At 36.4% G+C, this 20,834-nt stretch overlaps 1 protein-coding gene and 1 pseudogene across 1 annotated transcript in view; both read right to left on the bottom strand.

The window, feature by feature from the left end:
* The window catches only part of CCDC192 (coiled-coil domain containing 192), a 181,852-nt gene that overhangs the window by 110,112 nt on the left and 50,906 nt on the right, over positions 1-20,834 (bottom strand). The window contains exons 4-5 of the mRNA XM_015590372.1: positions 15,951-16,082; positions 14,898-14,954 (exon numbers count right to left, since the gene is read on the bottom strand). Coding sequence (XP_015445858.1) covers positions 14,898-14,954; positions 15,951-16,082 — 189 coding nt within the window. The remainder of the gene's footprint in view (positions 1-14,897; positions 14,955-15,950; positions 16,083-20,834) is intronic.
* Positions 2,078-2,193, bottom strand: LOC112480925 (annotated as a pseudogene).

Genomic DNA, 20,834 nt, shown 5'->3' with positions numbered 1-20,834 from the left:
TCCTGACAGTATTTGAGAATGGGAAAGCTAAAACAGAAAAAGGACAGAAGAATAAAATAAGGACAACTTAAGCCCTAGCTTGAGCACTGAAATCAGGAAAGCGAAGAATAACATCAAAAAGATATCTACCTTGGAATACCAGGTGCTGTAGGCATGTAAAAAAAGCATCTCATGGACAATGGGATAGGCTATGCATATGTGGGGACAAGGGGTATATGGGAAATCTCTGCACCTTCCTGTCAATTTTGTTGTGAACCTAAAATTGCTCTACAAAAATAAAGTCTTAAAAAAAAAAAAAAGATCTCATGGAAAGGTCTGTGCCAGGCAACTCCCTCCACTCTTTACTGGCTTCCTACTATAGATGCACTAATATTTCCAGTAATGTGCATTCAAAAATGAACATCCAAGAAACTGGCTAATGCAGCTGCATTTCATTTCAACAAGGGGAACATGCATCATCAAGACTCTTAGTTGGGATGTTTATTTATGCAGTTAATCGAGAACTGGAGAGAATCAAGCAAAATGACATTCGTTAGGGGCTGAGAAAGTAAAAGTTAAGAAGGCAAAGGTGGAGGGACAGGAGTGTGGTCAGAAGTGCCTCTGAGCAGTGAAGATGATCTTTTCCAGTTGGCAGACTCCTCAGCGGTAGTTTTCCATTCCCTGTGGCATTGACAGCTGCCTAATGCAATCACTGTGTTCTTACTTAGGTGAAGTTAAGCAAAAACACCCATATTAGTTCCTCTGGGCCTCCTTTGGCAGGTGCAGACAGTCTTCTACATGCTTTTCTCATGTGCAGAAAGAATAAGTACTTACAAGAATTAGGAATTCTTTGGGTTCAACCGGAACATGTATTTATTGTGAATACAGTGAAGTACTTTAGCATTAAGTTCAATAAAATGGAGTCTGGAACTGAAAAACACATGCTTTTAAACTGTTAGATAAATCTCAAAGCATATATTATAAATGAAGATCCGGATAATGAAGCAGCAGTAATTAATGCCAACATTAATCAAGGTTATCTGTGTCCCAGACACTATTTTAAGCCCTTTACCTGTATCGTCTCATTTAATCTTTACAGTAACCCTAATGAGGCAGATTCTGTGATTATCTCATTTTACAGATAACCATGATGTTAAAATTTTCAGAACCTCCTCTAACCAAGAATGCTGTTAAAGCTTAGCACTGAGCAAGCTATAGAAATGTTTGCTGTTTTTGTTGTTTTGTTTTATTAGTCAGCAAGCACTTATATAAGTTTTACTATGTGGCAAGTACTGATCTAAGAATTTTATAAGTATTAACTCGTTTAATCTTCATGACAACCTCGTGAGCTACATTTATTATCATCATTTTGAAGATGTAGAAGTTGAGCCTCAAAGAGATCAAGCAACCTACCAAGGCTACACAACTGGTAAGATTAGTAGAGCAGGGCTCTAACCCCAGGCAGTCTCTCTTTAATGTTCAGAGAGAAAAATGTCTTAAATAAGAAGTTGATGCTCAAGCATTTCTTAAATTTAGTCAACCTACCCAATGTACTGGGGTGGGAGGGGTGTGTATGTGGAGTGTGGGTATTGTGAAGGAGAGATTAAGAAGGGGAAAGCCAAGTGTTTGTTCTGTCTCTCTTTTTTTCTTCTTAGAACTTGCCAATGACTCTATTATACCTCATGATTACTGGCGTAAGAGCTCGCATTTCCTTTTATGGCTGTTACCACCTAGTACACCTAGTAATGATGATAGATTGACCATTGGGGATTAGAAGCTAGCTAACATGTGAATAAACAATCAAAATCAAATTCAATGCTAATAGCTAACACTAACAGCTCAGATTTTATTTTATTTAATAATTTTAATATTTCACATTTATTAACAAAATAAAATCCAAAATATAGTATATATCTATTCAACTATCCAAGCATACAATTCTATATAACTCTTTAGACAGTCTCTCAAGTTTCAAATAAATTCAACCTGGAAACTTCAATCTCATGAGGGGAAATTGCCCCTACTCCAACACTGACACCATCTCCAACTCCCATGCAAAAAAGGGAAATTAGCTTTCTTTCTTTTTTTTTTTTTTAAATGCCTACAGCACCTGGTATTCCAAGGTGATCTCCCATAGTACTAACCAGGCCCGACCCTGCTTAGCTTCAGATATCAGACAAGATCGGGCATGTTCAGGGTGGCATGGCCATAGAAATTAGCATTCTTTGATGGAGTTTTGAGCACCTGGAAAGCTTTTGGTTGAGAGGCCCGTTCTCATTAATAAAACAACCTAAAAATACCTCAAGTAGGGAGGAGATAGAGTTTGGTGCTTTGAAAAGGAAAAGAAAGTAAACAAATCTCAGGGGAGGAAGTGTGTTCATCCAAAAAAAAGACAATGAAATATTGGAGGTTCTTCAGATGGCAAGGACCATACTTTTATGCAGGTCCTTTGGGTAATAAGACCACAAATAGGCAGGCATGTGAGGGACGCTGGACCCTGAGTACTATATATAAAGTAGGAGCTCCTGTAAATCTTCTGTTAAGGCTTAGCATGGAACAATAAGAGCCACAGGTCTTTGAACGGGCCCATAGGCATGGGCATGGAGCAGAGGGAAGGGCAGCCACAACTGACTAGAAAACAATGTCCCCTAACTCTTGGACAGCAAACCCCAGAGAGGAGAGAAGACCGCTCTTTCTGCCAAGTGGCTGAGACCAAATTTCCTTCTAACAATAACAAAAGAGGCCAGAGTCAGATTTGATATATTTAAAAAAAAAGAAAAGAAAGAAGGAATGCAATATTTTTGTCCATTGAATATTATGGAACAAGACATGAAGAGATATTATACATTCTCTCATGCTGTTTGGTAGTTATTGCATAAATTTTAATCTCAAGTTTCACCTGGTTTAATAACAATAATAATAACAATAGTAAACCAATGTCTAATGTTCTTCACTCGGGATAAATTTTCAACATTTACAGATACAAGATAAGATGAACGACAATCAAAATCCATGCTCCCTTCTTCTTCTTGGTTACACAGCTAGACTACCTTTCCTGGCATTCCTTGCAATTAGTGTGGCCTCATAACTGAGTTCTAGCCAACAGAAAGTGATCAGACATGAGGTACCACTTCCAGATATACCCTACTGTAAACCTCTTCCCCTCTGTCCAACTGGAATAGAGATGATCCCAAGTAATCTGGGAATCCACATGTCCAAGATGGCAGAGCCTCCTTCAGTTTTTATTACTGAGTTACACTGAATAACAATGAATGAGAGGAGCTTGCTCCCCAGCAGGAACACTCACAGTAAACTGTTACTTGAATAAACAAGAAATAAACTTCTATTTAGTTAAGCCTCCGAAATTCTGGGGTTCATTTGTTACCATAGCTAGCATTATTTTAACTAATAAACTTAGAGAGACTGAAACAACCACTACTAAAACAAACTAACTTCCCTCACCTACAATCACCACATACTCCTGTCCTTTGTAAAGAACATCTTTCAAATGGTAAAACAGATGTAAGAAAATAGCATTCTAAACTTAAAATCCAGTGTAAAGTTAATATTTAGATTACTTATAAATGTGTTTTATTTCCACGTAGATCATTCTATTTTATTTGAATTAGTTGCCAACATTTATAAATGAGGAAATTTCACGCAAAATTTTGATTTCCATCTACTGAAAAACTGGAAAATCTGAACAACTTGGGCTTTATTCTCTATTTTAAGTAAGTCACGTACTCTCCAGACCCAGGTGACTTGTTCTGGCCATCTTCCCTCTTCCACATTACTTACGTAGAATGTGGCCTTTAAATACATTTGCCCTAGATTATCATAAAGAGCTGGGGATTTAAAAAATATGCAATACCAACTAGACTATAATTACAATAAGAAAAGATGAACTATTTACATGTTATGCCCTTGGTTTCTTTTTTATGGAAATTACTGAAACAGCGTGTAAAATCCATTACTGCATTTGCTCATCTGATAATTTTGATGGATTTTTCTCTCAACTGTATCTCTCAATATTCTCTATATGAAATCCAACACAAAATCTCATTTCAGAATTAACTCATTAGAAAATAATTAATAACATCTCCTCCCCTTAATATAAGAACTATTCATCTGATCATTTTCCCCATTTTGCCTTTGGCTGTTGGGAATATCAAAGCTATATTTTTGTCTCAACTCTATTGTATGAGAAGTTACGACTTAAAATGTACATGTTCTATTCTTTCTCTTTTTATTGCTATTTTATTTTGATATATATTTTTCAATTATTTATGTATTTTTAAAAATTCAACTATTTCATACAAATTCTTTGTGAAATTGGAGTATAAATAAATAAATATGGTTAAATTAAATATTATAGTTAATATTTAATAATAATATAAAATTATAGCAATAAAACAGATAATGTTTAATATTAATAAAATGCCAGGCTATGTCCATTTAAGATAAAAATTTTTATTTGATTTTGTTTCTTTTCCTTTTAAAGTAGGATAAAATTGTAAATAAATGATTTCTTGGTCCCTTTTCTGGATGATTTACTATAAACTAGTGGGACATGCTTAACTTGTTTTATTTTAGAAATTAACCTTAAATAGCAGCCAGCATATATAGATAGATACATTCCCTCACTTATTTATCCATTCACTTAACAAGGCATCTATGAAACACCTACTCTGTGTCAAGAACTCTGTGAATAAAGCCAAGTCCCAGGACTTGGGGACTCAACTGATAGAGTAGCATAAAGACTAAAAGAGAGATCCATAGAATGTGCACTAGAGAGGAGGACAGTTTCTGCCTGAGGAGTCAAGAGCAACTTGTCACCTGGGAGACACGAGCAGTAGGTATTGAAAGGTGAGTAGGAGTTGAAGTAGGGGGAAGGGCCCAGTTTGCTAAGGGATGGAGGCCTGAGCCTGGAGGATTCTCAAATCCTCAAATGAGAACCACCGTTGGGTGTCTACTGGAAGTAGGGATAGGGGAGAATGTCAGGTAATGAAGCTGTCAAAGGAAAGATCATAGAGACCTAATCAAGGTCCTCACTTGCCATGATATTATTTACTCTCTTGTAGCCAATGAGCAGCCTGTTCAGAGATTTAAGTGCTCTAGAAATATCTAGAAGTATTTAAGGCTTACAAAATTGAATATATGGTCTATGGAACCAACTCTGTAAATACTGCTCAGGGCCTTTTGGAATCAGTCTGATTACTTTTCTTTTGATTTGTTGATTTAATTTAGTACTGATGCATTTCAGGAAGAATTTAGGGTAGCTTGAAAAGGTAAATATATTGTGTTAGAAGCCACTAAAATAAAAACCGGAAAGATAGGGTAAACGGAAGTTAAGGGAAGCAAGTGGGAAGGTTGATTTGCACAATTCATGCCTGACATTCTACAAAATCACTTGTTAGAGGTGAGGCACAAAGAACTTGGCTCTAGCCTTTTTGGTAGTCAAAACAATCATTCATAGAAACAAAATCCACGGAATAAAAACAAGACCAGTGTTCAGTGGAAGAGTCAATATTCCTGATGCAGAAACACATACTCTCTGATATAGTAATAAATATCCTCAATAGTAATCTGACAGTAAATACAGTAATAAGCTTCACAAAATAGTTTCTTGTAAAATCTTCCCAAACTAAGTCATTAGCATCATGACACACACACCCCCACCCCCGCCATTCCATAAAAGCAATTCTAGGATGACTTGATATAGTCTAGAAATGTGGCTTTCTAATGACTTCACTTTATTCAGGAAGGATTTGGGGATATATATTTGAGAGGGAAAATGGACTGTATTTCAGATACTCCTACATGATATGCTTCTTTTCAGCCAAGCTTTTGAAAGCTAAGTGTTGAATCCAAGGCAATACTCATGGTTAGTTCTTGGAGTCCAGTTAGGCACAGAGCTCTCTGGTAGAAATGGTCAGCTGAGATGAGGCCAGAAATGACATTCTCTTTTAGAAATTGTGAGGCCCAAAATGATATTTCTTGAATTGAAAGGATGTTCACCTCCATTCACTCACTTGCTCACTCATTGATTGACTTATTGATTCATTTATTGAACAAATGCTTATTGAGAACCTACTATGTGGCAAACACCACGAATTAAACCCAGGCTGTACTGTCAAGAAGCTTATAAGCTAATGTGGAATAAAGACAAATAAACAGACAAATTATAACTAGATAGTTCTACTAAAGGCTTAAAAAGACATTCTCCAGGAGAAAAAATGAACCAAGGAAATATTGGCAGGGCAGGACAAGATTCCTCTCAGAAAGTAATTTTGAGTCTTTGATTAATCAGCTTCCTAGTGCCCCCTATAAAATAAACTGGCAGCTGAAATGAGGTACTTTATTCTAGCAGATTATTAACCACAAGCCCATAAAAATTATAGAGCAGTTACTGAAACCATTCATTTTGGAATAACTTAATAAATTTTTTGAACCTTGGTATGTGTTAGACACTCTGCTAACTACTTTCTATATTACTTCACAAGTTTATGTACCCTCCAAAACACCCTGTGAGGCTAAGTAATGTTATTATTGTCTTTCCACAAATAAGAGGAACAGAATTTTAGTAATTATCATAAGGCCATTAGGGTCAACTCTAGTGCCTAGCTCTCCATTATTATCCTTCTCCCTAGGGGGAATTAATTAGGTAGCAAGACCAATTAAACCCACTCCTCCCCACCATGATTCATATCAATAGTTCATCTTTCTATTCTCCATAATGGGAGGGTATGACTCTCACTCATCTTAAATGATTTTGATTTATTAAGAAAATAATGATTTTAAAAAATAATTTCTATTAGATTCTTGTAATAATACTATAGCGTAAGTTCTGTGTGAGCATTATTGCTGGTGGTTTATATAGATTAATACAGCTCAGGATCAAAAGGAAAAACTGATGTGAACAATTTTACATTATTCTCACCTGATTTTTTGACAATTAGGTAGAGATTACATCAAAAGTCTGTATTGGAATGTTTGAGACTCTAAACTGTATATTCTTTTGATAGGCTGTTGATGTGAGAAGTCCAAACTTATCAAGTGAGAAACTGAAATATATGTTTGAAAAAATACATAGTTTGCTAATAGATATTTACCAAAAAAAAAAAAGTGAAAGGATTAGAACCATGTGTACAATTAGGTGGTTAAACAAATTTCAGACACATGCAGTGATTCTAAAGTAACTGGGGTGGCAGGAATTGTCTTTGGGTGTTCGTTCAGCTTAAATTTATTTATCATCTATAGAAAATGAAGAAACAGGACTCAGCTCTGAGCAGAGAAGGGAAAACGAGCTTCCTGGGTATGAGCCAGAATCTGAGCTTGGCTGATGTGCTGACCGAACTCATACGTTGGGTCCCTGCCCCTCAATCTGCCTTCATTAGATAATTCTGTAGCTAAGATTAGTAGTTCCCATAGCAAAGTATTGTGCCTTGGCATTTTGAGGCCAAAAAAAAAAAAAAAAAAAGATAAGATTAATTAAATAAGATCCTGGTGGAGCTCCAAAGTTTTATTTTGAATATTGCCTCATCAATGTGCCAAAGATTAGCTATTTAACCACACCTTACTAGGCAGGATCTGTCTAATGGCTTACAGTTCAGAGAGTATTGACTCTGGGTTATGAGCAACTTGTTGGTGTGCAGTGAGAGCTCAGACCCCTTTCTTTTCCAAGTTCACAAAGGAGTTTGGCAGCAACACTCGCCAATGAGATTTGAAAGCCTCTGTTATTTTTTCTATTTTTAGCTTCTCCAGATTAAGTACATAGATGAGCCATGATATAACCACATAAAGGGTTAAAATAAAGGGCCAAATAATCATCTAGTCCAGATAAATCAACCAAAGAGGGTGGGATACAGAGAGGGCTTAGCTATAATATAATTAATTAATGCAATAAAATATTTCTGAGGTTTATTGTATAGGCTGCCATTTGGTACCAAGAGGTTCTATTCATAAATAATCACTGAGAAATTTTTCAGTTAGAGTAACATGTTTAGCTCCAAAAGAATGGCTCTCTGGGAAGAAATTTCCCCATTCCTCATTGGCTCCAGGCAAAACTCTATTAGCTTCTACTGCCAAGGTCCCTCAGGCTGAGTAACTCTGCCATGAGGTCTGTAGATTACGATAAAGTTAAAAGATCATAAATAATCGACACAACCAGCATGTGTGTTGGGAATTCAACAAAAAATCTGAAATAAGAGTGAAATCAAGTTTATGAAACAAGGGCCCTAGAGTCAGAATACCTACATTAGAGTCTTTTCTTTGCTACCTACTAGCTGTTTGCAGTGAGCAGGCTTCCTGATGTCTTCTTGATTTTCGTTTTATCTGATAGAGAAGGAGTAATACCTGCCTCACAGGATTGTTGTGAAAAATAAATGATGTAATGTGGGTGGGAGTATTTAAGAAACGGTAAATTGTTATATGACTCTAAGGTGTTATTAATTACTGTCACTTGGCCTTAGAATTAGTCATGATAAGCTTCAGGAACAATGTGATACTGCTAAAGCCTGTAGAAGTATGAGATTTAGAGAGGAAGAAGCAGGAAGATCATTTTTTTTCTGGGCTCATTAGTTGAACAAATGTCCTGTGCTAAGAATCAGGCCTGGGGATGTTTCTTAGAGGCAGGAGCATGAGGACAGAGAGATGGGCCCCAACAGCAAGGTGCTCATCAGGAACAATAATTCTGGTGAGAACAGAGCGTCTAGGCTGCAAATGCTAGGGATTTTATTGGACAGTACAGTGCTTCTCAGACATTAGCCATCATCAGGAGGACTTTAAAATCTCATATTACTGGATCCCACTCCCAGAGTTTCTGATTCAGGAGATGATCTGAGGCCTCAAAATTTGCATTTTAAACAAGTCCAGGGGCCACACTTTGAGAACTAAATAATATAAGAGTTACAGCTCTCAGCAGTAAACAACCAAATTTGATCCTGACTAGCGTAAAGAAAAAGTGAATTTTCTTAAAGCTAATTGGGGTTGTTGGATTATTCCTAAAATGGACAGGAATCAGATTCAGAAATAGATAGGAACTAAAGCGTTTCTGGTCCTGGCAGCACAAATTCCTTTGCCATGATGCCTGGGCATCACTAGTATATATCAATGTTTTTTCTCTCTTGCATCACTTGAATTATCACTGTTTTTCCTCTCTGGTTTCGCTTGAATTAACATTCAGAGTCCAATTGGCTTAGGACACATGCCCACTCCCCTGCTGGTAGCTGATAGAGTACTTTGAATTATAGGCCCTTCAAGACTATGCAGGGTGGAAGGGGAAAAGATATCAGTGTACTATTGCCTAAGATGTGTAACAGATGGTTAGGCAGCCCCAAACCAACCTATGTTCTCTATCACAGTAGGAAAAAAACAATTAGCTGACAGCCTGGAATTCTAGGGGAGAGGACTCTTATAGATTCTTAATTTAGAAAGCAAAATGGCAGTTGATAGCTTCCTTAGAGAAGGAAAAGAAGTTAAACCACCTTTTGGGGAAAACTCTGTCATGGGTACCCCTGGTGGTTCCTTCATGCCTTATATTCTTGTCCCTGAACTTCAGGACCATTGCTTCCAGGTCTAAGTATGTCCTCAGGATCTGTGGGTCAGGAATTTCTGATTTCAAAGACACACTCAACTATCCCACAGCTTGAAGCATGCTGTGTAATTTATTGGAAGGGTTCCTTCTTCCGGTTATTGTTAACTTTTTAGTTTATTGTGAAATATTTCAAGCATACAGAACAGTATAGAGAATAACTTAACACTTGAGTGTCTATTACCCAGTTACCCAGATTTCTCTTTTTGAAATAATCCCATCAAATATTACAGAACTTTTGGTGTTAGTCAGGTGTTGGGGGCATCTAGACCAAGAAATGGGCTGGCCATTGGGATGGAGGTGGGAGGGGAGGCAAACCCCTATACTACTGTAGATAATCAGATCATCAATGACAGAGTAGATGGACAGAGCTGAGTATTTATACCCCTCCCCACCACTACCAAATACTAAAAATAGGCAAACAGTGGATTCAACAATTTGGAAGGTATTAATTGTAAAAGGACTTTATTCCCTTAAGATTCCTAGTCCTGACTTAAATTGCCCTAATATGAACAATTATTGTTAAGTGATTATAAACATTTGCTTCAGATATTATTTAATCCCATGAAGGTCTCTAAGCAGATAAGTAATCAAGTGGGAGGGAGCTAAAAAAAACACCTAGGCTCAGCATGAGTACCTGTGTATGCATTAGGAGGAGCAACCCTTTGTAATCTTTTGAAAGTTATAAGCTGTGACTAGGCAAACTAAAGTTAATGGGATGCAATTTCAATCATCCAAATATTAGCAGTGACAATTCACTCTGAAATGTTTAGGCTTGTATCTCTCTCTATTTCATAACTATCCATTTAATTACACAATAACGTAATCCAACTATCGTGTTCTAGGCAAGTGAACTGAATAAAAGAAAGTCAAGACTCTAGGTTGTTCATTTTCATGCTAAGGCTGTAGTTTCCTCTAGATGTTCTTATTTTTTCTGAAATAGGGATTTTCCACAACTGTGTTTTTTCTGTTATTTTTCCTATATTTCCATTCCTGAGATTATTACCTTTTATTCCTTCCACATTATACCTTGAAAATATCTATTTCAGATTAAAGTCATGCCTTTTGTATCTGGCATATTTAAGGAATAAAATTTCATAAAGTAATTTTCCCAGAGATTTAACGTAGTTTCTTATAATTATCAAAATAACTTTTATTTTTAATTTAGCCATTTAAACAATTCATTTCAATGAAATCTGTACAAAATGTTGAGCAAGACACTGCGAGAGGCATAAAGATAAAAGACTTGCTCTATTCTTCAAGAGTTCACAGTCTTGGGGAAGAGCTAGGTCACATCAAATAATTCTATTGTGGGTAATAGTGTGACAAGTGACAGAGAGAGGGGCAGAGAAGAGCTATGAAAGTACCAAGGAAGGAGAGATTACTTCTGGATTGATGGTCAGGGAAAACTTCCTGGAAAGAACAATCTTGATGAAGAATGGGGAAAATCTGGCAAGTACCATCGTGGGGACAAATATTCTAGGTGGAAATGAAACCAGGAGCAGAGCCCCTAAGGCAGCAATGCTTGGGTGTACTTGGAAGTCACAGATGTGTGACGGAGAAGAGTCAGGAAAAACAGTAACACCCTCATTTTCAGTGTGATAAATGCCATGGTTGCGAGGTTGAACTTTATTCTGGAATAATGGGCAACTATTGTCTTAATCTAGGCTTTGAAACAGGGGAAATGACATGATCAGAGTAAAATTCAATTCAATTCAACAAAATGTATTGAGTGGTTGCAATGTGCTCAGCCCTGTACTTGGTGTAGTGAATAGGGAAACATTCTTGGTGCTGCCCTCAATGACCTTCAAGTCTGGTGGGAGACAGATGTATAAACAGGTAACATCAATAAAATGTAGTATTTTGAGCTAAAACAGATGAATGCATAGGAGGCTATGGGACCTCAGAGAAGGTACTCTGGGGGCGAAGGGAGAAGTTGATCCCTGATATGAGTGTTGCAAGAAAAGTAAGAATTATCTGGTTAAAGAAAAGAGGAAAGGATAGTCCAGAGAGAGAGAATGCAAGAGCAAAGTCGTAGAGCACCAACTGACACTGGTCGTGTAAAGAACAGCAGTTCTATTTCACTAGCCTGTTCAGCATGAGGCAGAGGGTAGTGAGTGAGAAAGGGAGACCAGGGGTAGGGATGGTCCTGCGGAAACTTCACTCAGGGTGAAGTCAGGGAAACCAGGAGACTACTACAGTGGTCAGATTCTACGGTAGTGATACATGGAGGGAGCGTAGCCCAAAAGAGAATTCCAAGCTTCATACATGACTCTCAAACACTTAAGGGGGTTCAAATACACATTGCCTGACAACTCTTATTAATGCTCTCTGTTGTTTCCTAATCTTAAGCATCCCCAGAACTCCCTGGAACCTTGCAATCTCCCAAAGAACCCTCACCCCATCTACGGGTTTCATTCCTACCACCTCGGTCCCTTAATCCCCTTTCTCTTCTCTGCCACTCCAATAGAACACTCATTCTCCCTGTGAGTGTTAATCTTTGGCTGTGTTTGGGTTTCTGCCCCCACCCCAAATCTTTACACATAGATTTTATCCTTTCTCTCCTCTGCAACCAGAGCTTGATGGTGTGAAAGCAAGTGGGCTATATTGTATCTTGGGGCCAGTAGCAATAATCAACATGTAAAATCATCAAAAAGAGCTAAGGATGTGGCAGTACAATGGAATAGAAGACACAGAAGTGAGATAACTTGTAGAAACTTAGAGCCTGACAACTAATTAAATGTGTGATAGAGGCAGAGAGATGTAGGATTCTAATACCGCTTTGTAGTTTGTATCTAGAATAAATAAAAGTAGTGTGATATTTTTCACCATGGTTAGGGAATACAAATAGAGGAGCAGATTTAAGAGATGAGAATAGAAGATGATAAATTTGACTCATATATGCTGAGCCTGGGGTGTTGGCAAGATAGTTAGATTGTATTTAGCAAGCATAGTGCCTTAATTCAATGTGATATGACAGTCATCTCCAAATCTGTGTGCTTAAAACTCCATTCATGGTAAAATACCATTGAAAGGTGATATACTATGGTCTTTTCTTGGAGATTGACTATACACTAATAAGTTCTGCAGTAAAACAGCCATTTAACTTAATTTCTAATTCCCTTCCCATTTTTTCCCTCCAGAATACCTGTTAACATCATTTGGAATATTTTTCCCAGGAACAATGTTTTAGGAAATGCTCATTACAACACTAAGGAGCTGTAATCATGGGTTGATTAATATAGGAAGAACTTGATGGGGGCGAAGGGTTGTTTATTTTCGTGGAAGTCCGCCTTGAAGCATTATAATCTGATGAATCACTCAGACTGAATAGAGAGAGAAAGGAGATTGGAGATAAACTTTTATAAATACTGTTTGATACCTCAAATGGCATGTCGAGAATATAATTTGGAGAAGCAACAAGTTGTGATGGCAAAAGCATGAGTTTCAGAATTGACACATGGGACAAGTGATCTAATCTCTAAATTTCAGTTTTCTTCTCTGAAAAACAATGCTCACCTTGTTGGGTTGTATTGAGGTTTAAAATAGGTAATATATGAAGCACCTACCATGTAGTAGACACATAATCTACTCTCAATAAATATCGTTATTAATATTTTTTTATTTAAATATTTTTGATGAGTTGAAGCAAAACTTTGATGACTATAGTGCTATGTTAAAACCTGAACATTGAAAAATTATGTAAGAGAGATCTCAGTCATGGGTATCATACCCTAATACAAGGAAGCAATCCCAGTTTAGACAAGAGTGGGGCGTGGAACAGTGTGGTACAAGAATAGAATCCACAGAAGCTAGGCAAAGGAAGAAGACACCACAGGAACTTCTCTAAGGCACCCATGACTATGTTTTTTTCATCAGTTTTTCATGAAGAGATTCTAGAAGCTAATATCAGAACCTTAGTAAATAATTTGCTCTCCCTAAAAAATTCTGAGCTAAAACCCCATGGGCATATGGCTGTAGGTATCAGTCTGGCATGAGGAGACACTCTCTGACAATCATCATTAACTGGCACCCTCAGGGGCATGCCAGGCAAGAGGAGTCTGTGACAGAATACTGGGCTAATGAGATATACTTCTGTCTGAATATGTCACAGTGTCACAAATGCAGGCTGCAGTCATTTTCAGTATTGATCAATTGAGCATACAAGGTCAAAAAAGATTTTGAAATTATAGTTAAAAGCTCTGCTAACTGCCATAGCCAATTAGCTTTTCTCTATCTCAGCACAAAACTGGGACAACTACTGTGATTTTATCTGGATTGGCTCATTTCAAACTCCAAAGGAATGGTGACTAAAATTTATTATTTTGCAGAGTTTTTTTGTTTTTTGTTTTTTTTCCCCCTGGACTGCAGCCTCTCAGATTGGTCTTGAGGAGTTCATGGTTAAATTGTCCATTTAACATGAGTGGCCAGTGTTCTTAATCAAGAAGTCACCGCAGAGCATCCAAGATGTAGATAAAAGAGGTCACTGAGGATGGTGAGCAAGTCTTTGAGGAAACGCTTAAGGCATCAGAGCTGTTCAGATCCCTGGGAAGGGCGGTGGCAAGGCGATGACTGGTTTATGCACGTGAATACACAAGGGTATTGTGGCAGGAGATGCTCATTAGTTGTTTTCTGAGCAAAGATAGGCTAAAGCATAAATAAAATTGACCCTAGAAACTCATAGGGTCTCTCTCAGGGCAGCACTTACAGAAGAAAATGGACAATTTCATGTCCGATTTGTTTATATGTTCACTTGCCTAAAAATCACAAGACTAGGGCAGAATGAATATATAAAAACCAGTGCTTCATGAAATATAGGCGAAAGACTGGCAGCATCAGCATGACCTGAATCTAATATCATCTAGAAGAGCACATTCTCAGGTTCCACTCTAGGCATATAGGAAACAGAATCTCCAGGCACTGTGTTTTTAAAAGTTTTCCAGATAATTTTTGTATACTAAAGTTTAAGGGGAACTGTTATAGACCTACATTCAATGTGTCTGTAATTTCTACTTCCATTCACTCACTAAAGGAGCCTGGTTTCCTTGTCTTTCTATCCTTTGTTTCCAGTTCTCTTATCCTGATGATACTTGATTAAACCAACCTGGTTTAATATAAGAGTTCAGTTTTGTAATTTTTATCATCAACATGAATCAGAATTCTTTTATGAAAAGCAACTCTGTAGAGGTGGTAAAAATACTGATTCTTAGCCTTGTGATTTGGTTTGCAGCAGAAAGACAGCAGTTATAACTTCCGAAAATATTCTGTTCATGTCCAAGATAACAGTGATGTAAATTAAGGATGAAAATTGGAGAAAAACACTTACATGGGCTGTAAGTTGCTCCTGAGAGGCTTTCACTTCAGCTTGTAATTTCTCAATGCACTGAAAAAGAGGAAAGTTCAGAAATGAAGTGTATAACTCTTCCTTTTACATATTCAAAGTATTATAGATATAAATATGTACCAGTTCTCAAATCTTATGAATGGCATTATCTCAGCCAGAGGTTTTGAAAATCATCATTAAAGAAATCATTGTTTCCATTCTTATCTCTTCTCCATTGTCATGAAGAGCCAAAGGACAAAGTGTACGAATGTGTTAAGAACTAGGAAATGATTGGGAAAAATAATGTTTGCTGTCTTCTTTATGGTCCAGAGCCTCTAGTTTTTCTAGTTTGCTGATGTACTGCAGGTAATACTAACCCCTCCTTATATCACACATACTTTTATATGGGAGCAAATGGGTTTGTTTCCTTCTTTGTAATATATGGGTATGTTTTCTAAGAATATACATATCTAAGAATATATAAATATATAATATACATATCTATTCTGTAATGTGTATGTGCATATATACATACATATGTGTATATATCTATATCTATATATATTCCAAAGGCAGATGCGAACCCATTTGGATTGAACAAGAGATAAATTTTTATATAATGACACATATAAAAATGTCTTGAGATTCAAAGATTAATAACTCTTTATAAAGGAATTGATTAAAAGCACATACCAAATTTTCTGATCCACTTATTTTATTACATAGAAAGAAACTATTCCTTGGTTAAGTTTAACCTTGAAAACTAAGCAGCATTTGTACAGTCAATACCACTTACAAAATAAATGGACTCTACAGCTAATCTTGTTTAAAGGGATGCATATCAAACAAACTTTAAAAATATTACTAACAAAATTAAGTTTTGTAAGTAAATATTCATCAGGAAGTACAATTACATTTAGCAAATACAAAATTGTTATTAACCATCTTGAACTTAAATATGAACTTCCAACCCAGCCAGTAATGACTGCAGAATTGTCAGTTCATGTAAGTTTAGTTAACTTTTGAAATAAAGATAATTTTTCTTCTACTACATACCTGGTCTTTTGCAAGAACCATTTTTTTATACAGGTCCCCACTGTCTTCTTTATGGTCCAGAGCCTCTAGTTTTTCCTCTAGCCAGGAAATTTGCTCAAGCAGTTTTGATTTTGTTCCTTCAGAGGCTGAAAGCTAAAGACATTTGCTTTTAAGGTTATGTAAGTACACTGACTTTTTAAAAGCTTCTTTTAAAAGTCCAATTTATAAATTAATTACCTCCACTGGTATCTATCAAATATGGAAATGGCTTCTGGAGTATTCTACATATGACAAATGATTAGTATAGACAGATAAGGAAATGATGTTGATTTTTTTTTATTTTTAATTATAAAGATCAATCTGGACAAGAGATGGGACTACATAGTTACAACAGGCAGAGATTTCTAGTGCAATGATCTCAATACTCATGTTTCAAGATTGCACTTTATTTGTGCAGCTGTATCTGAAATCTGTATAGTGGTTTACATATGGTTCGTGAAACTTAACTCTTGGAGGCCTTTAGCTCTCTAGAAAGAGTAGGAGTTCTGAATCCCTTGAATGTTCAAATATAAGCAGCTAGGTGAATGGAGCCGAAGGAAAGTGCAGGAATTTCAAGTTAAATTCTGATCAAAGGCAGATCTATGTTAAACTGTAACCAAAAAACATGTCTAGAGGTGACTGTCCTTGTTTTACTGTTTGTAGATTCCTTTTGAGGTAAGTGGTACTTTGATAGTCCCTGGTCCCTTAATTCCCTTGGAGAGCCCCCTGGACTAGCTTTTCCTTTCATTCAGGCAGTTTTCTGTGCTTTTTCTCTATAGCTCAGCAACAATTCTGAAAGAGTCCCTGGGAAGAGTCAAAAACTTTCTATTCATTCCAAGTTCCAGAGTATCCTCTGAGGAATGGATTATCTCTATCTCTTTCGTATTACTCCAAGTGTTATTGTGAATCATACCATCTCATCTTGAAAAATCCAGCAAGTTTTTAATGACAATTTACCAAATGGGGAAGCATGAAGAGGTTTGGTCTGCTGTGGAAATAAGGTGGGCACAACATATATACTGGCATTCATCCATCCGTCCATCCATCCATCTACACAATCATCCACTTAACAGATATGATTAGTTGGCACTCTTCACAGCCATTGTGTTATACGCTGGAGATTACGGAAGTACAATGTAAGGGCCGGAGGGAACACATGTGTCGTGAACTGGTGGCTCTGCCTTTGGACTCTCAGTGACCTGTGAGGCCTGCGGGGCTCCTTATGGGCACTAACACATTTAACTCTTGGATGTGTGGTGGTTTGGAAAAGCAATCTAGTTTTTCTGAGCACCCTTCTATTTTATTATACAGTATAGTGTAATGGCTAAAAACACAGACACTTGAGTCAGACCTGTTGGGTAAAAATCTCAGTTTTCTACTTACTGTCTATGTGATTTGGGCAAGTTGCCCAGTCTTGCTGGGCTTGATTTTTCTATCTGTAAATGAGAATGGGGATAAAAAGAATAGTACTTACCTCGTGGGTTTGTTTTGAGGATTATATGAGTTTATGTAAGATTAACACTCAGAACAACACCCATAACATATCAAGTACTTGGTAGCTATTATTTTTATTTCTTCTACCTCCTCTAAAGTGCAGTAAGCATTCATATGGGTTTTATCCAAATATTTATTATTTATCAAATTATAAAACAAAATATTTGAAGATATCATAGCCTCAATGTACTGGTTACCCTAAACACAAATTTTATTTGCTTTGCTTATTTCCTGCAACCATTCAAGTCTTAAGGGGAAAGGCCTCTCTAGGTCTAGTGTTTTTTTCTCTCAAGTATATTCTTTCTCACTCTGGCCCATTTTGTTCTCATATTTTTCCTAATTTATAATTCTTCCAGTCATCATTTGGTTGCCTTTCTTTTAAATCTATCTTTTATTGTTTTCAGGCCTTAAATCATTCACTCAATAGATATTCATTTATTTATTCATTTGTTAAAGAAATATGTTGGACATTTATTATAGGTAAGACTTTGGAGGTGAACAATGAAAGTGATGATGTATACATTCTCAAAAATCTCACTTTATTAGACATTCTTAAAACTATTACATAATACGAAAGCATGTAGATGAATAATAATAATACAATTAATATTTACTGAGTACATACCAGACATTCTGCTGATCCTTTTGTTTTCATGTTTATTTATCTCAATTCAGCTTCATATCCAACTTGCCGATGAGGAAATTCAGTAAGTTCAACGTAGTTGTAAAACTTACCCAAGTTACACAACATGGCAAGTAAGTTGGAATCTAAGCTTTCAGGAGCAGACATTGGGTCTGACTCCCTAAACCCAAATTTGACTCCAAGAAGCTCAAGAAGTGGGGTCTGATGATCATGACAGTCCCATCCTCTCTGCTGCTGAGTGGCTCAGGAATCAAGGCCTAAATCACTCAGAGCCTGGCTTTTCTTTGGCAACAGTTATTGTATGAGGAGATGTGACCTAATTTGGACCACTCTCACCACACGGGAGGAACGTTGATGATTTCAAGGAGCACTCTCTCTTATCAACAGATATGAATGCTACTGTAGCAATCCCACAAACATCAGGAAACCAGTTATATGATAAAGTCACACTCTGAATGGAAGAGTGGACAACAGATAACACCCGGGTCTTGTTGACATTATTGAACTATTTTATCAAACTGTCTTGAAGCATGTCCTGTCTTGAGACTTACACTTGGTGAGATGTTTCTTTATTGTTTAGGAATTGAGTTTTTATTACTTGCTACCATGAGCATTCTACTGATACACTATCTAATTTCAAAATTCTATGCTCTTGATGACGAGTGAGTAAAATCCATGGAAAAACAGATGTAACTAATTTTTATTTGGTGGCTTTCTGCTGGATACAATCTGTATTTAAATTATCTTATTTTGTTGCTCAAAACCGTATGCTTTATTTATATTTTTTACATTTATCATTGTTTAAGGATCAAGGAACTAGATGCTTTTAAGGCTGAATTAACTTGCCCACAGTGAAAAAGAAGAGATTGGATTTGGATCTATACTCATCTGCCTCCAACTCTGGATTGCATATTATATCCAAAACTTAACTCTGAAGCTGCCTGCAAAGATGAGGCCTGTAATTCCCACCCACTATGTGGCCCTCAGCATTGTTTCTCAGCATGCTTACTTATTTACTTGAAGAAAATTAATTTTGTTTCCAAGACTTGAGAATTCTGTCCTGCTATCTTGCTCCCTTTTTATATGGACATCAACCCCATCTCTTTCCTTTCTGCTTGTCAGAGGTTTCTGTCTAGATATCCCTTTGACTCAGATACGTTTAACTTGAGTTCAGCCTAACTTTAAGAAACCCTGACCAGCAGTCGGGAGATCTATGTGTTTTCGTCTTAACCCCACAACTCACTGATGGTATGACCTTGGTACCTATTATAGGATTTTTCTATGCTACCTTTCTATATTTTCACAGAGTAGTTCTTCAGTCATATGTATTCAAACTAGTTGTAAATTGTCCAGTAGGATGAATGGAGAGTTCTGTCAAAAGTTAATATCGAGACATAATCAAATTGACCAGAAACAATCTTTGCTAAGATTGTCTCATTTATTAACTTTTTAAACTGTGAGTCTTAATTCTCATATGTATCATCACCTCACAAAAATAGGATAAAGGAATAATAGGATATTATTTCCTCCTCATATGGGTATGTTGGAACATAGGAATATTGATATTTTGAATTATTGAATTATTAACTTTTAGCAAAGGAAAATTGATATTCCCCAGGCTCCTTTGAAAATAGTCCTTTAAATAACCCTAATCATCCAAAAAAGGATGAGAAAAACATAATTTATATATTTATTATTATTATTATTATTATTATTAAAGTAGTGCATAAAAGATCGTGCTTTACTGCTAGGTCACAGTATTAGCTGCCATTTTGAATTCACTCTGTTGAATTCACCCCATGGCGGCTTTAGGAGTTTTCAAAGTCTAAAGTTCAGGAAGCCCTAAGAAATGCTGCCTAAATTCAAATTCAAATTATGGGATAGAAAACAAGGCATCAAAGTAAGTAGGAGGAAACTCAAGTTAGCAGTTACAAGATATCCCAATTGAATTTAAAACTCTGGGGACCTTGGGCATTGCTTACTTTCTTTTTTCCTTTCCTGTTTTTTTTTTTTTTTTTTAATAAGAACTACTTTGTTTTACAGAGTAACTCTTTTGAAAGAGCATAGAAACAAAAGTTCAGTCCAACTTAGTATCAAATGTCTGCTTACCAAAAGAGAGTAATAATGCATCTAGTCTTTAAATGATCAATTTTCATGTATCCTACTTAGCCACCTTTGCTGGAGCATATAGTTCACATGATGCTGGGAGACTAATATTCTACCTTTGATTCCTTTTAAAGACCAGGCCTCCTTCCTCTCTGTGGTCCTAACAAGTTTGGAGGGAAGAGGTGATTTAAAAGCAAGGACAAAAATTTTCTAAGAATTATGTAAAACAAAGAGATAACTTTTACATTATACCCTTGAAGCTGTGTAAATCTAATCAAAAATTCAATTTTCAATTTGTACACCAATGTTCAATAAAGATCATTTGTACTGCAATAGAGTTAAAAGTCAAAAATAACAATACAGAAGTGAAAGTGAAGACATTACTGCCAATCTTAGAAATTAAAAGGATTATGAGAATACTATGAACAATTAGATGCCAACAAATTACATTATCCAGATGAGATGGACAGATTCCTGGAAACACACAAATTACTAAAACTGATTCAAGAAAAAATAGAAAAGCTCTATAGACCTGCAGGAAGCAAAGATTGATTGTTAATTTAAAAGAAAGAAAGGAGGGAAGGAAGGAAGGAAGGAAGGAAGGAAGGAAGGAAGGAAGGAAG

This window comes from Pteropus alecto, unplaced genomic scaffold (assembly GCF_000325575.1).
Source record: "Pteropus alecto unplaced genomic scaffold, ASM32557v1 scaffold20, whole genome shotgun sequence".
Lineage (NCBI taxonomy): Eukaryota > Metazoa > Chordata > Mammalia > Chiroptera > Pteropodidae > Pteropus > Pteropus alecto.
This window is presented reverse-complemented; position numbering and strand designations above follow the sequence as displayed.